At 40.3% G+C, this 13,366-nt stretch overlaps 1 protein-coding gene across 2 annotated transcripts in view; it reads right to left on the minus strand.

Moving 5' to 3' along the window:
* Positions 1-593: 593 nt before the first annotated feature.
* SOHLH2 (spermatogenesis and oogenesis specific basic helix-loop-helix 2) overlaps positions 594-13,366 on the minus strand; it is a 62,385-nt gene continuing 49,612 nt past the window's right edge. Inside the window, exons 9-10 of one of the 2 annotated variants that reach the window (XM_084879578.1) lie at positions 10,738-10,997; positions 594-1,460 (exon numbers count right to left, since the gene is read on the minus strand). In XM_084879578.1, the coding sequence (XP_084735704.1) occupies positions 1,437-1,460; positions 10,738-10,997 (284 nt within the window). In that variant the 3' untranslated portion in view covers positions 594-1,436. Of the gene's footprint in view, positions 1,461-8,223; positions 10,998-13,366 lie in introns of those variants that run through there. The other variant, XM_084879577.1, reaches the window with a different exon arrangement.

Below are 13,366 nucleotides of genomic sequence, written 5' to 3' on the forward strand. Positions count from 1 at the left end.
ATAGAATTACCTCCACTTCTCCAAATGTGTTATTCTGTCCATTCCCTGGTACCATTATAAATGCAGTTCTATCTGTTGAAAAACTCATCTCCTGAACCTGAACTCTTAGCTTAGCTATGCCTACTGGTCCTTAAAAATATCACCATCACCATGAGGCTAACGGGAGTGGGGGTGGGAAGGGGGGCAGTTGAGGGTGAGCAAGGAGACGGGGGTGGGGGCAGTTGGAAGCAAGCATGGTGGCAGGCAGAGTGGTTAGGGGTGATCAGGCAGGCAGGCAGGTGAGCCGTTAGGAGCCAGTGGTCCCAGATTAGAGAGGGTGCAGGCCGGGCTGAGGGACACCCCTGCCCGCCCCCCTGCCCTGTGCAAGAATTTCATGTACTGAGCCACTAGTTTGTAATAATATGCATAAAATCTTAGTTGGGAATTTCTAGTTTCTTTATAAAGTTTTTCAAACATCCAAAAATTCTTTTAAGGCACCCTCAAAGGAAAGTTTTATAATTTAACATGAAAATTAGGCTCTTAAAGTAAATTTTAAATTTCTCAAAAATAAAAATCTCACAACATTAAATTCCCTACATAGTACTACTAAAAGTGGAAATACATATTTATTAAATAAAAATTGATTACCATTTTCAGGGTCAAAACTGAACATTTAGTTTAAAACGTACTAAGCATAAGAACATTTAGAGGAAACATGAAACAAAAACATTTCTCCCCTTATTATCAATAGCCTTTTTAAATGTCTAATAGAGAGGAGGAAATGGAAAACAAACAACAACAAAATATTTGCTGGTCTGTAACAAGATTCTAAGGAAAAAATTATGTATTAGTTATTATTTCATTCAAGGGATTATGAGATGCAAAACCAAACACATCAATTTTCTTATCAATAGTTAAGTGGGAAGGCAAACACCTCTCTCAAATTATGATATCTTAGTGAATGGTGAATAAAGGAAACTCTAAATATCAAATCTACCAAAACAAACAAACAAAAAACAAAAGAAACACACATCTAGAAATAAGTGACAATGATTCAGTAAAACTAGATATAATCAAGTTGCAATATAGTATTTGTGTCTTCAGTGACACCTGTATCCATGTACCTCCCCAATTATATAACTTTATCAAATATATGTGGATCTTCTTTATAGTGTACTATTTACATAAAATGTGGGATATTTTTTTAGGAGAAAGATGGTCTGGGTCATCTAGGCCATTTGTTCTTGCAGCTTTCTGGTTAAGGGAAAGCATATGTCTAGCATATTTGCTGCCTTTTTTATATCTGCAGAAACTTTTAGCACATTTATGGGAAGACATACAATACACTCTTGAAATTAGGTCTCTGGATGTAGCTTTCAAGATCATTCTTTATTCCATTCTTCCTGGGTGATCAAATTGCACCAAAAAGGTGGTCTAGAATGTGAATTTCAAACATGCTATTGATAGGCCCAGAACTGTTGCTGCAAAAGGGAAAAAAAAACACACATTAATTGAATTCTGGCTTGTTCTTACTCATAATGTAATAAATATGTTTTCTATGTCCTAAAGCAATATGAATTGATTTTGTAAAACGATGTGAAATATTCTGATGAGTAATCCCACAAGTTTTAAAATATGTATTATTTACTATTATTAAAAGTAAAAGTTTTCTTACAACAAAAACTACATACAGTAAGTATAGGTCAACAATAAAACAATAATGTTGCAACCCTTTTTTTATTTACTCTGGTTTTCCTGTTGGTACACTGATGATCATTAGCCATAGTATTGTATTTGCAGATACTTCATATGTTAAAATTTATTTATAATTCTCTGGGATGTGTTTCTCATAAACTTTTTGGCAAGGTCACTATTATTTCCATTTCATAGATGTCATTTGGAAATAATAATAGTACTTATCTGAAAGGATTTTTTCAGAGTCATTAGATCATATTAAGAACACAAAATATTTGACAAATTCTTTAATTATTGAGTACTCAAAACATGATGGCTATTATTATTATGCAAAAGTATTAACAACTATTTTAAGGTTATCAGAAAGTACTGGTATAGTGATCCCCCCAACTTCGTCCTTATGGCTATTTGGGGTCTTTTATGATTCCATATAAATTTTTAGAGCATTTATTCTAGGTCTGTGAAATATGCCATTGACATTTTAATAGGGATTGCATTGAATCTGTAGATTGCCTTGGGTATTATGCACATTTTAATAATGTTAATTTTACTAATCCATGAACGCACTATATCTTCCTCTATAGATTTTTCCAATATGCTATACTTTCCTGAGTACAAGTCTTTTAACTCCTTGGTTCATTTTATTCCTAAGTATCTTAATTTTTTAAAAATATATTTTATTGATTTTATACAGAGAGGAAGGGAGAGAGATAGAGAGTTAGAAACATCGATGAGAGAGAGTCATCGATCAGCTGCCTCTCGCACACCCCCTACTGGGGATATGCCCGCAACCAAGGTACATGCCCTTGACAGGAATCGAACCCGGGACCTTTCAGTCCCCAAGCCGACGCTCTATCCATTGAGCCAAACCGGTTTCGGCAGTATCTTAATTTTTTATTGCAATGGTAAAGGGGATTGTTTGTTTAGTTGCTTTTTTGTTTGTTTTTTTTTTTTTTCAGAAAATTCATTATTAGTGTACCAGAGGCCTGGTGCATGAAATTCATGCATGGGTAAGGTCCATAGGCCTGGCTGGCAATCAGGATTTATCTGTGGGGTGACTCATGGGGTAATTGGGGGGCCCTGCTGGCACCCGCCTTGGCCAGCCTTGTGCCACCGGCTTGCTGGCTCCATCCCCTGCAACTGCCACTGGTTGCCTCCTACTGTGGGAGGCCACCCGCTCTCTGGCCAAGCCTGCCCCTTGATTGCCCGGTTGTCTGCTGGTTGTCTCCCTCTGCAGGGTGACTGGCACCCACCTTGGCTGACCTGGGGCCTGCAGGCTGGGGGCAGATCCAGCATTGAGCACTGTCCCCTGGTGGTCAGTGCACATTATAGCAACCTGTCATTCCCCCATTTGGTCTATTTGCATATTAGACTTTTATTTATTATACTAGAGGCCTGGTGCATGAAATTTGTGCACAGAGGGGAGTCCCTCACTCCCGCCTGCACCCTCTGAACTTTGGATCCCTACACACCTTTTTCTTATCCAGTTAACCTCTTCATATTTAAAAAAGTTAACTGAAATATCTTATTATTCTTAATTTATTCTAGGAAATCCCCTTTGAACAAATATCTTCACAATCTGTATTAAGTATTTTCATAGTATATCATTCTTTTTCTTTAACAGCTACTTAAAGTGGATGTAATGTGGTTTTCATTCTTGCATCTGAATTTTTTCTTCTTGCTCTTGTAATAGCAAAACTTATCCAATTTATATTTGCCCTTCAAGGGCTTATATTTCATTCAGTTTCTAGTTGGCTCCCTGATGTTTTTAAGCAATGAATTTGGGTTGTGATAGGAAGCCTCACTTGTAATCAAGCCTGTAGGTCTCCCTATCTGACTATTTCTATTATACCTATCACTTTAGCATATCAGAAATTGTGTTCATTTATAGAAAATAACAATAAATGTCACCTGATCATTTGATCTTCTAGTCATATTTTATAGCAAGATGTATTATTCTAGTAATTTAACTATTACAAAACTGAGGCACACAGAAATAAATCACATTGAACAATAAAGAATGACTCGAATATCAAAGCATAGTACACTTAGGGTCTCCCTTGTCCTGTGCTTCAGATATCATAGCATAGTACACAGTTCACATAGAACCCAGCTTCCTTTAAAATAGGAAGGGAAGCAGCTACTTCCACATATATTTTTTTATTTGATTCACAGCACATACTCTTTGTATGAATTGTTGGAAAATCACCCTAGCAATTGCCTCTGTTCCTCTCTGTATTGTTGCCTTACATTTTGATGTCATTACTGTGCTTTTATCATCCACTTGCTCTAATAAGATTGTGAATTTTTTAAGGGCAGAGATCATGACTTGAGCTGTGTTTCTCTATCATGGTGCCTAGATAAATACTCAAATGCCATCCAGTCCAAATGACTGTGATAAGAGAGGACCAATGTTGCTGGAGACTTCTGATTTTTATTTAAGGGGCCTCACTTGTTTTGGGCCTTTACAGAGGGTGAGTAGAGGCTGAGGGAATTTGAGGAAACCCAGACAAAATTATAAAAGATTTTGCTAAGCTGGCACCCAGGACTGCCGGACATTTGTCCAATTAAAACCCAGACACATAGCAATAACAAAGGCACTAGTCTCCTACTGCTAATGCATGGGGATCAAACCCCAGCCTGCAGGAACTCACCCTCAGTCAGGACCAGGCTGCTGGGTAGACCTGGGCTGCTGCTCCTAACTCTGGGGAAAGAGAGACTTCCCATGGCTGTAGGTTAGAGGCCCTGGACTCCACGCCATGAGCCCCGAACAGGTCCCTAGCACAGGTTGGTGAGTGGAGCAGCTTCTTCCTGGGATTGCAGGGCAGCTTGGCCAGGTTCAGCCTGGCCTGTTCGCCTTGTGATCTTAGGGAGACTCAGCCTGGCCTGTTTGCCCCTGGATCGCCGGGAGGCTCAGCCAGGACTGTTCACCCCATGATCAAGGGGTGGCTCGGACTGGGCTCTTGGCCCCGTGACCATGGAGCGGCTTGGCCTGGGCTCTTTGCCCTGTGATTGCAGGGCGGCTCCGCCTGGCCTGTTCACCCCATAATTGCAGGGCAGCTGGACCTGGGCTCACTACTTTCCACCAGCTGCAGCTTGCCAGTCTCCTATGGGCTGGGGGCGGCCGATCAGTCCACAGCATGTGGCAATGGCTGTGAAGGTCGCTATGGCAACCCAGCACTGACTTCCGAGTGGTCAGCCTTTGATCATGATCTTCATTACAAGTTACAACCCTGGGCTTTTTATTATTAGGATAGGATAAAAAAGTCAAATTTTGAGTGTTCATTATGTATGCTACATTGCTAAATAAATTTATTAAATCTAGTAGTTTTTTTGTGAAGTCCTTGTTTTTCAATGTATATGTCATCTGTGAATAATGAGTTTTATTTCTTTCCGATTTGGATGCCTTTTATTTTTTCCTCTTGTCTGATCACTGTGGCTAGAACTTCCAGTACTATGTTGAATAAGAGTGGTAAAAGTAGTCATCCCTGTCTTGTTTCTGTTCTCAAGGGAAATGGTTTTAGTTTTTGTCCATTGAATATAATGTTTACTCTAGGTTTGTCATATATGGCCCTTATTATGTTGATGTATGATCCATCTATACACACTTTACTGAGTTTTTATCAAAAATGGGTGTTGGATTTTGTCAAATGCTTTTATTGGTACTGCATCTATTGGTATGATCATGTGATTTTTGTCTTTTAATTGGTTTATGTGATGTATCATGTTTATTGATTTGTAAATATTGTACCAGCCTTGCATTACTGAAATAAATCCCACTTGGTCATGGTGTATGATCTAATATATTGCTGGGTCTGATTTGCTAATATTTTGTTGAGGATTTTAGCATCTATGTTCATCAGGGATATTGGCCTGTAATTCTCTTTCTTTGTGGCATCTTTATCAGGTTTTGGAATTAGAATAATGCTGGTATCATAAAAAGAGGTTGGAAGTGTGCTTTCCTCTTGGATTTTTTAAAATAATTTGAGGAGTATAGGTGTTTGTTTGCTAGAAGGTTTTTGATTGCTGCCTCTATTTCATCAGAATTGAGGCCAATCAAGATGTTCTAATTCTTCCTGATTCTGTTTTGGAAGATTGTATTTTTTCTAGGAATTTGTCCATTTCATCCATATTCGTGAGCTTGTTGGAATATAGCAGCTCATATTATTTTCTTACAATACTTTGTATTCTGTGCACTCAGTTGTTCCTTCACTGCTTTCATTTGTTTTTATTTATTTGGGTTCTCTCTCTTTGATGCCGATGAATCTAACTAATGGTTCATCAATGTTGTCTATTTTTTTTCAAAGAACCAGCTCTTTTCATTGATTTTTTTTATTTTTATTTTTCAGTCTGTATATCATTTATTTCTCTTCTAACCTTTATTATTTCCTTCCTTATACTTATTCTGGGTTTTTCTTCTTGTACTCTTTCTAATTTTTTAAGTTGTACAATTAAATAGTTTACTATTATTTTTTCTTGTTGTTATTGGTTTTGCTTGTTTGTTTGTTTTGAGGTAGGCCTATAGTACTATGAACTTGCCCCTCAGGGCTGCTTTTGCTGTGTCCCAGAGATATGGGATTGTTGTGTGTTCATTCTCATTTGTTTCCAGGAAGTTTTTAATTCCTTTCTTGACTTCACTGGTAATCCGTTCATCCTATATAATAAAAGCCTAATATGCAAATTGACTGTCACTCCAACAAACAAGATGGCTGCCCCCATGTGGTCAAAGATGGCCACCACAAAAATGGCCAGCAGGGGAGAGCAGTTAGGGGTGACCAGGTTGGCAGGAGAGGGCAGTTAGGGGCAATTGGGCTGGCAGGGGAGCAGTTAGGCATTGATCAGGCTGGCAGGGGAGTGGTTAGGGGATGATCAGTCTGGCAGTCAGAAGCAGTTAGGGGCAATCAGGTAGGCGAGCAGTTGGGATCCAGCAGTCTTGGATTGTAAAATTAGGTCCCACTGGGATGGGGCCTAAATGGGAAGATGGGCATCCCTCAAGGGGTTACAAGTTGGAAAGGGTGAAGGCTGGGCTGAGGGACACCCCCAGCCCCAATGCACAAATTTTGTGCACCAGTTGTTTAATAACATGCTATTTAGCTTTCATGTGTTTGAATGTTTTGCTTGTTTTTACTATAAAAACAAGCAAAATTTACTATAGTTGATTTCTAATTTCATTCCACTGTGATCTGAGAAGATGTTTGATATGATTGCAATCTTCTTGAACTTGTAGATGCTTGTTTTGTCTCCTAACATATGGTTTATCTTTGTAGATGACCCATGTGCACTTTAGAAGAATGTATATTCTACAGCTTTGGAATGGAATGCTCTATAAATGTCAGTTAAATCCATCTGGTCCAGTGTGTTCCATAGAATCGCTGTTTTCTTATTAAATTTTTTTTCTGGAAGATGTATCCAGTGAAGTCAGAAGGGTGTTAAAGTCCTGTATTATTACTACCCTGTTTCCCCAAAAATAAGACAGTGTCTTATATTAATTTTTGCTCCCAAAGATGCACTAGGTCTTATTTTCAGGGGATGTCTTATTTTTCCATGAAGAAGAATACGGTACACATTTATTGTTAAATGAAAATAAAGGAAATTTATTACCTGTATACGGTACGGTAGTACGGTAGTTGTCAATACCAAACAAACTGTGAATCCTACAGTATCAAGAATTTACTCATTTATTCAATGACAATCATATCATCATCTTCTGGAACATCATCACAACAATCCAATTCCTGAATTTCCTGGTGAATTTCTTGTGACTCCATTTCTTTCATAATCAGTGGACCAAATCTCTCATGTTTAGCAACAGCACTGTCTTTAAATGAGTACTTTTTGTCAAGGTAGCCTGCTCGCAGTGCATTTGCAATGCAACTGTCAGTGATTTTCTCTCATAAATTCTTCACCCAAGTCACAACTTCTTGCAGTTTAGGTTCCACAAAGTTTCCACGCTGATTTCTCTCCATTCTATTTTCAATGTAGTCATTAATTTCCATGCGCAAATTGTCTTTGAATGGCTTGTTTATTGTAATATCAAGAGTCTGGAGATAGGCCATCATTCCTGTGGGAATCATTATCTGATCTATTTTTCTTTCGTGAAGAAATGTCTTCATGTCTTTAGCGCAGTGAGTGCTGGCTGCATCCCAGACTAGTAGACCTCTTTGGCTCCCTCGCATAACAAGCAGCAGCATTAAATCGACCCACTTCCTTATAACTGCTTGTGTGGTCCAGAGACAGACCAGCACTCACCACCTTTGCCTCGTCCCATCTGCTCTAATCCTCCTGTTCTTCTTCACGCATCTGCGAAAGTCTCCTCCTCTCTCCTGCCCTGCGCTCACTGCTCACTCCTACCTCCGCTCCGCTCCGCCTCCACACAGCAGTGACGTCATGACTCCGCATATTGTCACTGGTTGCTAGATGCCATTCGGGGGGGGGGGGGGGGGCCCTAGCGACCAGTTTACGGTAAATTAATTTTCATTCTGAGACAGAGCCTGGGGGGGCCTTATTTTCAGGGGGATGCCTTATATTTCACTCAGAAGGAAGCCTATAAGTAGTTCTTATTTTCGGAGGATGTTTTATTTTTGGGGAAACCTGGTGTATTGCTGTTAATCTCTCGCTTAAATTTCTCTAGAAGTGTTTTGATATATTTAGGTTCTCCTAAATTGGGTGCATATATGATTACTAGATTTATATTCTCTTGTTGGATTGATCCCTTTAGTATTATCTAGTGATCTTTCTTGTCTCTTATGATGGCCTTAATTTTGAAGTCTATTTTGTCAGTTATGAGTATTGCTACCCTAACTTTTTTGTTTCTCTTTGCATGAAAAATATTTTCCATCCCTTTATTTTTATTCGGTGTAAGCCTTTTGTTTTGAGGTGAGTCTCTTGTAGACAGCATATAGATGAGTCTTGTTTTTTTGTTTGTTTTTAATCAATTCAGCTGTCCTATGTCTTTTGATTAGAGCATTTAATCCACTTACATTTCAGGTTATTATTGATAGGTACTTATTTATTAACATTTTTATTTTGTATGCTTACATTTCTCTATTTATTCTCCTTATAGCAGTGCCTTTAACCATTTTTTAAAAATATATTTTATTGATATTTTACAGAGAGGAGGAAGGGAGAGAGATAGAGAGCTAGAAATGTCGATGAGAGAGAAACATCGACCAGCTGCCTCTTGCACACCCGCTACCGGGAATATGCCCTCAACCAATGTACATGCCCTTGACTGGAATCGAATCTGGGACCTTTCAGTCCGCAGACTGATGCTCTACTACTGAGCCAAACCAGTTTCGGCTAACCATTTCTTATAGTGCTTGTTTGGTGGTCATACACTTTTAGTTTTTTTCTCTGGAAAGCTCTATTTTACAGTCTATTTTCAATGATAGCCTTGCTAATTATATCAATCTTGTTTTCAGATCCTTGCTTTTCATTACCTTGAATACTTAATGCCATTCCCTTCTGGCCTATAGAGTTTCTTATGAGAAATCAGCTGACAGCCTTATGGAAGCTCCTTTGTAAGTAATAAATTACTTTTCCCTTGCTATCTTTAAGATTCTGTCTTTAAATTTTGGCATTTTAATTTGAGGTGTCTGCGTGTGGGCCTATTTGGGTTTTTCTTGCTTGGGGCTCTCTATGCCTCCTGAACTTGTGTGACTTTTTCCTTCACTAGTTTGTGGATGTTTTCTGCCATTATTTCTTAAAACCAGTTCTCTATCCCTTGCTCAATTTTCTCATCTCCTGGTATGCCTATGATGCAGATATTGTTATGTTTCATATTTTCCCACAGTTTTCTTAATATGTCCTCTGCTTTTTTGTTTTTGTTGTTCTCTATTTGAGGGATTTTTTCTTTTTCTCCATCTTCTAGTTCACTGATCCAATACCCTAATCTGCTGCTTATTTCCTCTGATATATTATTTATGTGTTCTATATCATTTTTCCTTTCCTTCTGGTAATTTTTCATAGTTTCTCTATATTTCTTCATGCTATTGAGCATCCTTGCCATCATTATTCTGAATTCTATATCTGATAAATTCCTTATCTCCGTTTCATTTAGTTCTTCTTCTAGAGAATTCTCTTATTCTTTCATTTGGGGCTTGTTTTTCCCCTTCCTATTTAGTTTTATGTCTATGTATTAGGTAGATCTGCTATGACTTCTAGTATTTTTGGAGCATCTCTGGTTCAGGACAGTGTCAGACACTTTTTGTGACTAGCCCTGAGTACCCTGATTGGAGGTATCAACATTCAATAGTTTGTGGCTCCCTCTATTGGGGCTGGGTGCATTTGGAAAGGACCAAGGTGCACACTAAGGTCTGATTTTCCTAGCCCTGGGTTCAGAAGCAGATCAGGCAAACTCAAAGTACCTAGAGATCTACTTCTGCCTGCATGACAATTACTTCCAGTCTCTTAATGTGTCTCAGGCTATAGACCACAACAAGGTGTAAACTCCATGTTGTGGGGTGAGAGATTTTCCCTACAGGCTTCCCACAACTCAGATCTGTCTTAGAAAGACGTCCTCTGCAGTATGGGGGAATGACTCAGCACAGGGTTCCAGGCAGCTGTTCTCTGAACTCTATCACCAAATCCCCCAAGCCTAGTTTCTTCTCACACAGCTATAGTCCACTCTGCTTTCCCTCTGCCAGAGCCCATGGTGAATGACTGCACATAAAATTTTGCGTATTGGCCCTTTAAGAGGGTACCTTCATTTCCAGCCATCTCTCCCTTGCAGACAGAAATCCTACTGCTTTTCACAGCCTGATATTCCTTGGGCACCTTTCTCAGTTCCGGCACTCTGGGATGAGGGGCCCAGAATTCTTAGTTGGAACTTCCCATGCACAGGGACGATATCACTCTAGAACTTCAGCTGCTGTCTGTGGGAGCTGCTGTCTTCGGGAGCCTGGCCAGTCTTCTCACACTTCTGCACTTCCTATTAACTATTAATACACCTGATCCAAAGTCTAAGTGATTTCTGACCAGAGTATTCACAGCAGATCGCAAATCAAGGCCTTTGCTGGCTGGAATGACAGAGTTCAATCTTTTCCAAGACCCCAGAAGACTTACCAGGCAGTTGGGATGTGTTGTGCATGTCTGTCCCATCACAGAATTGCATTGCTGAGGAAGAAATTTTGAGACTTTGGGCACAGCTGATGGAAAATGAACTGAAATGTTCTGATTTGTTACAGCAACTACATCATAGGAAGGGATGACTGTAGAATAGTATTTGACAGCTTGGAAGGAATTAAGAGAGAGAGCTGTGCTTCTGGGAACTTGAGTTTTATAGACATCACCAATAGCATTCTCTGAAGTGGAGCTAGACTGACCTTTAACAAAAAGGAAAACAAATAACTATCAATATACACAACTCTGTAACTCTGAACTACTGTATTTGAAACAAATTGTCCTCACACATCCAACTTATCTACTGCTACACTTAATTCTGTTGAAAAAACAAAGTGAACATTTTTGTAGCAATGTTTAATGCATTAAATACACTATAAACTAGTGTTCATATGTCATTAAAAAACAGATTTTAGAGAAGTATCAGATCTCTATGCTTTTGGGCATGTTTTTGTGTATGCATTTTTGTGTTTGTGTGTTGTTTCCATCATAATCAAAATGTTGACAATCTCTATGAATCAAGGAAGAATGTTGGAAAGAACTCCATTCAGCCAAGAATAAAATTTTCTTTCAGTGAAGTGGGTTATATCATTATATATCTATACTCTGTACAGTATCTAGAAGGCAGGAAAATATTGAAAAATATATAATGAATGTTAACAATGTAATCTCAAGTCCCTCTGAGAATAAGTATTTATGTCCTTCTGGACAGTAATAATAGTAAAAGTGATTTTATTTCTACTTTAAATACAAATGTATCTGGAATATTTATGAATATTTGCATTTCAGCAAATGGATACACTGATTGATGGAAAAGTATATGTAAAGGCAACCTAAAGAGTCTAAACACTGAACCAGATCAGTGCTTCTGTGTCACAGGACAGACTTTAGCACAGAAACCTGGTGACATCAAGTACTTGTTTAACTTCTCCAGCCTTTAATTTACTGAAATAGGTGATGAAAGTGAATTCTGAAGAGTTTAAGTGATTTCAGCTGTTCTAATCCTCTCTCAAAAACAATTTGGCTCATGCAGTCCTTGCTATACATGTGCTCACATTCTCAAACATTCCTTACAGACTTTGGGAATCCAGCCCAAGGTAAAGACCAAGACAGGGAAACATCGTATGTGGGGACATACTACCTCTTATCCTACCTAATAAAGAGGGAATATGCAAATTGACCATCACATCATCACAAAGATGGCTGTGCCCACAGTAGAGGTGGGGTTTCTATAACACAAGATGGCTGCACCCACAGCGGAGGCTGAGTTCCCGTAACAAGCCTTAACAAGCAAACAGCAGGGACCTGAGGCTACATGGTGCTGGGCTAGAGCAGGGGACCTCAGGCTGCACCCTCCACCCCAGCACTGGGTCAGGGGACCTGAGGGCACACCCTGGCCCTTCCTCCCTCCCCCGCCCACACGCTGGCACTGGGCTGGGGAACCTGAAGCCACACCCCTGCCCAGCAGGGCTTGACAGGGGACTTCAGGCTGCACCACCCACCCTGGTGTGGGGCTGGGGGACCTGAGGCTGCACCTCTCACCTGGCAGGGCTTGACGGGGCCTTTATGCTCTGCCCCCACCTGGGGGACCTGAGGCTGTGTCTCCCACCCAGCGCCAGGCCAGGGGACCTGAGGCTGTGCCCCCTCCCTGGCAGGGCTTGTCAAAGGTGGAGCCAGCTGAGTCTGGATCTCACACAATGGAAGTGGGGCCTCCTGGGTCTGGATCTTGTGTGATTTTGAGGAGCCATGGGTGGGCGGGACTTGACTCTGGGTCTCATGGCATGCCCCAGACTCTGACAGAAGGAAAATTTTCATATACATTTTACTAATTCTCTTTCATCTCTGACACTTCTATTATAGAGAAAGGGCAAATAGCAATATTAAAATATTTCTACTAATTAATTCCCTTTTAATGTACATGAATTTCATGCACTGGGCCACTAGTTAATTATATACAACTTATAATATATTGTTATATTACATATATATCAATATAAAACTGGAAACACTAAATATAGCAATTAAAGAATGGCTAAGAAAATTATTTTATAAATTAGAGGCCCGGTGCATAAAATTCATGGACAGGGGGAGAGAGAGAATGTCCCTCAGCCCAGCCTGTACCCTCTCCAATCTGGGACCCCTCACAATCCGGGACTGCTGGCTCCCTAACCACTAGCCTGCCTGATTGCCCCTAACTACTGTGCCTGCCAGCCTGATAGCCTTCTAACCACTCCCCTGCCAGCCTGATTGACAACTAACTACTCCCCTGCTGACATGATCATACCTAACTGCTTTCCCCTGTGGGGCTGAAGGGACTGGGGGACTCTGGCTGGATGAGATGCACAGTGCCTGCCACACCCCAGGGGGGCTGAGGGAACTAGGGGACTGAGGCTGGATGAGGCATGGCTGTGGGGAACCTGAGGGAAATGGGGAATTCTGGCTGGATGGGGTGGGGCTGAGGGGAATAGGGGATTGAGGCTGGATGAGGTGGGGCTGAGGGAACTGGGGGACTGAGGCTGAATGAGGTGGGGCTGAGGGAACTGGGGGACTGAGGCTGGATGTGGTGGTGCTG

This window comes from Pipistrellus hanaki (assembly GCF_964339955.1).
Source record: "Pipistrellus hanaki genome assembly, chromosome: 3".
Taxonomy (NCBI): Eukaryota; Metazoa; Chordata; class Mammalia; order Chiroptera; family Vespertilionidae; genus Pipistrellus; species Pipistrellus hanaki.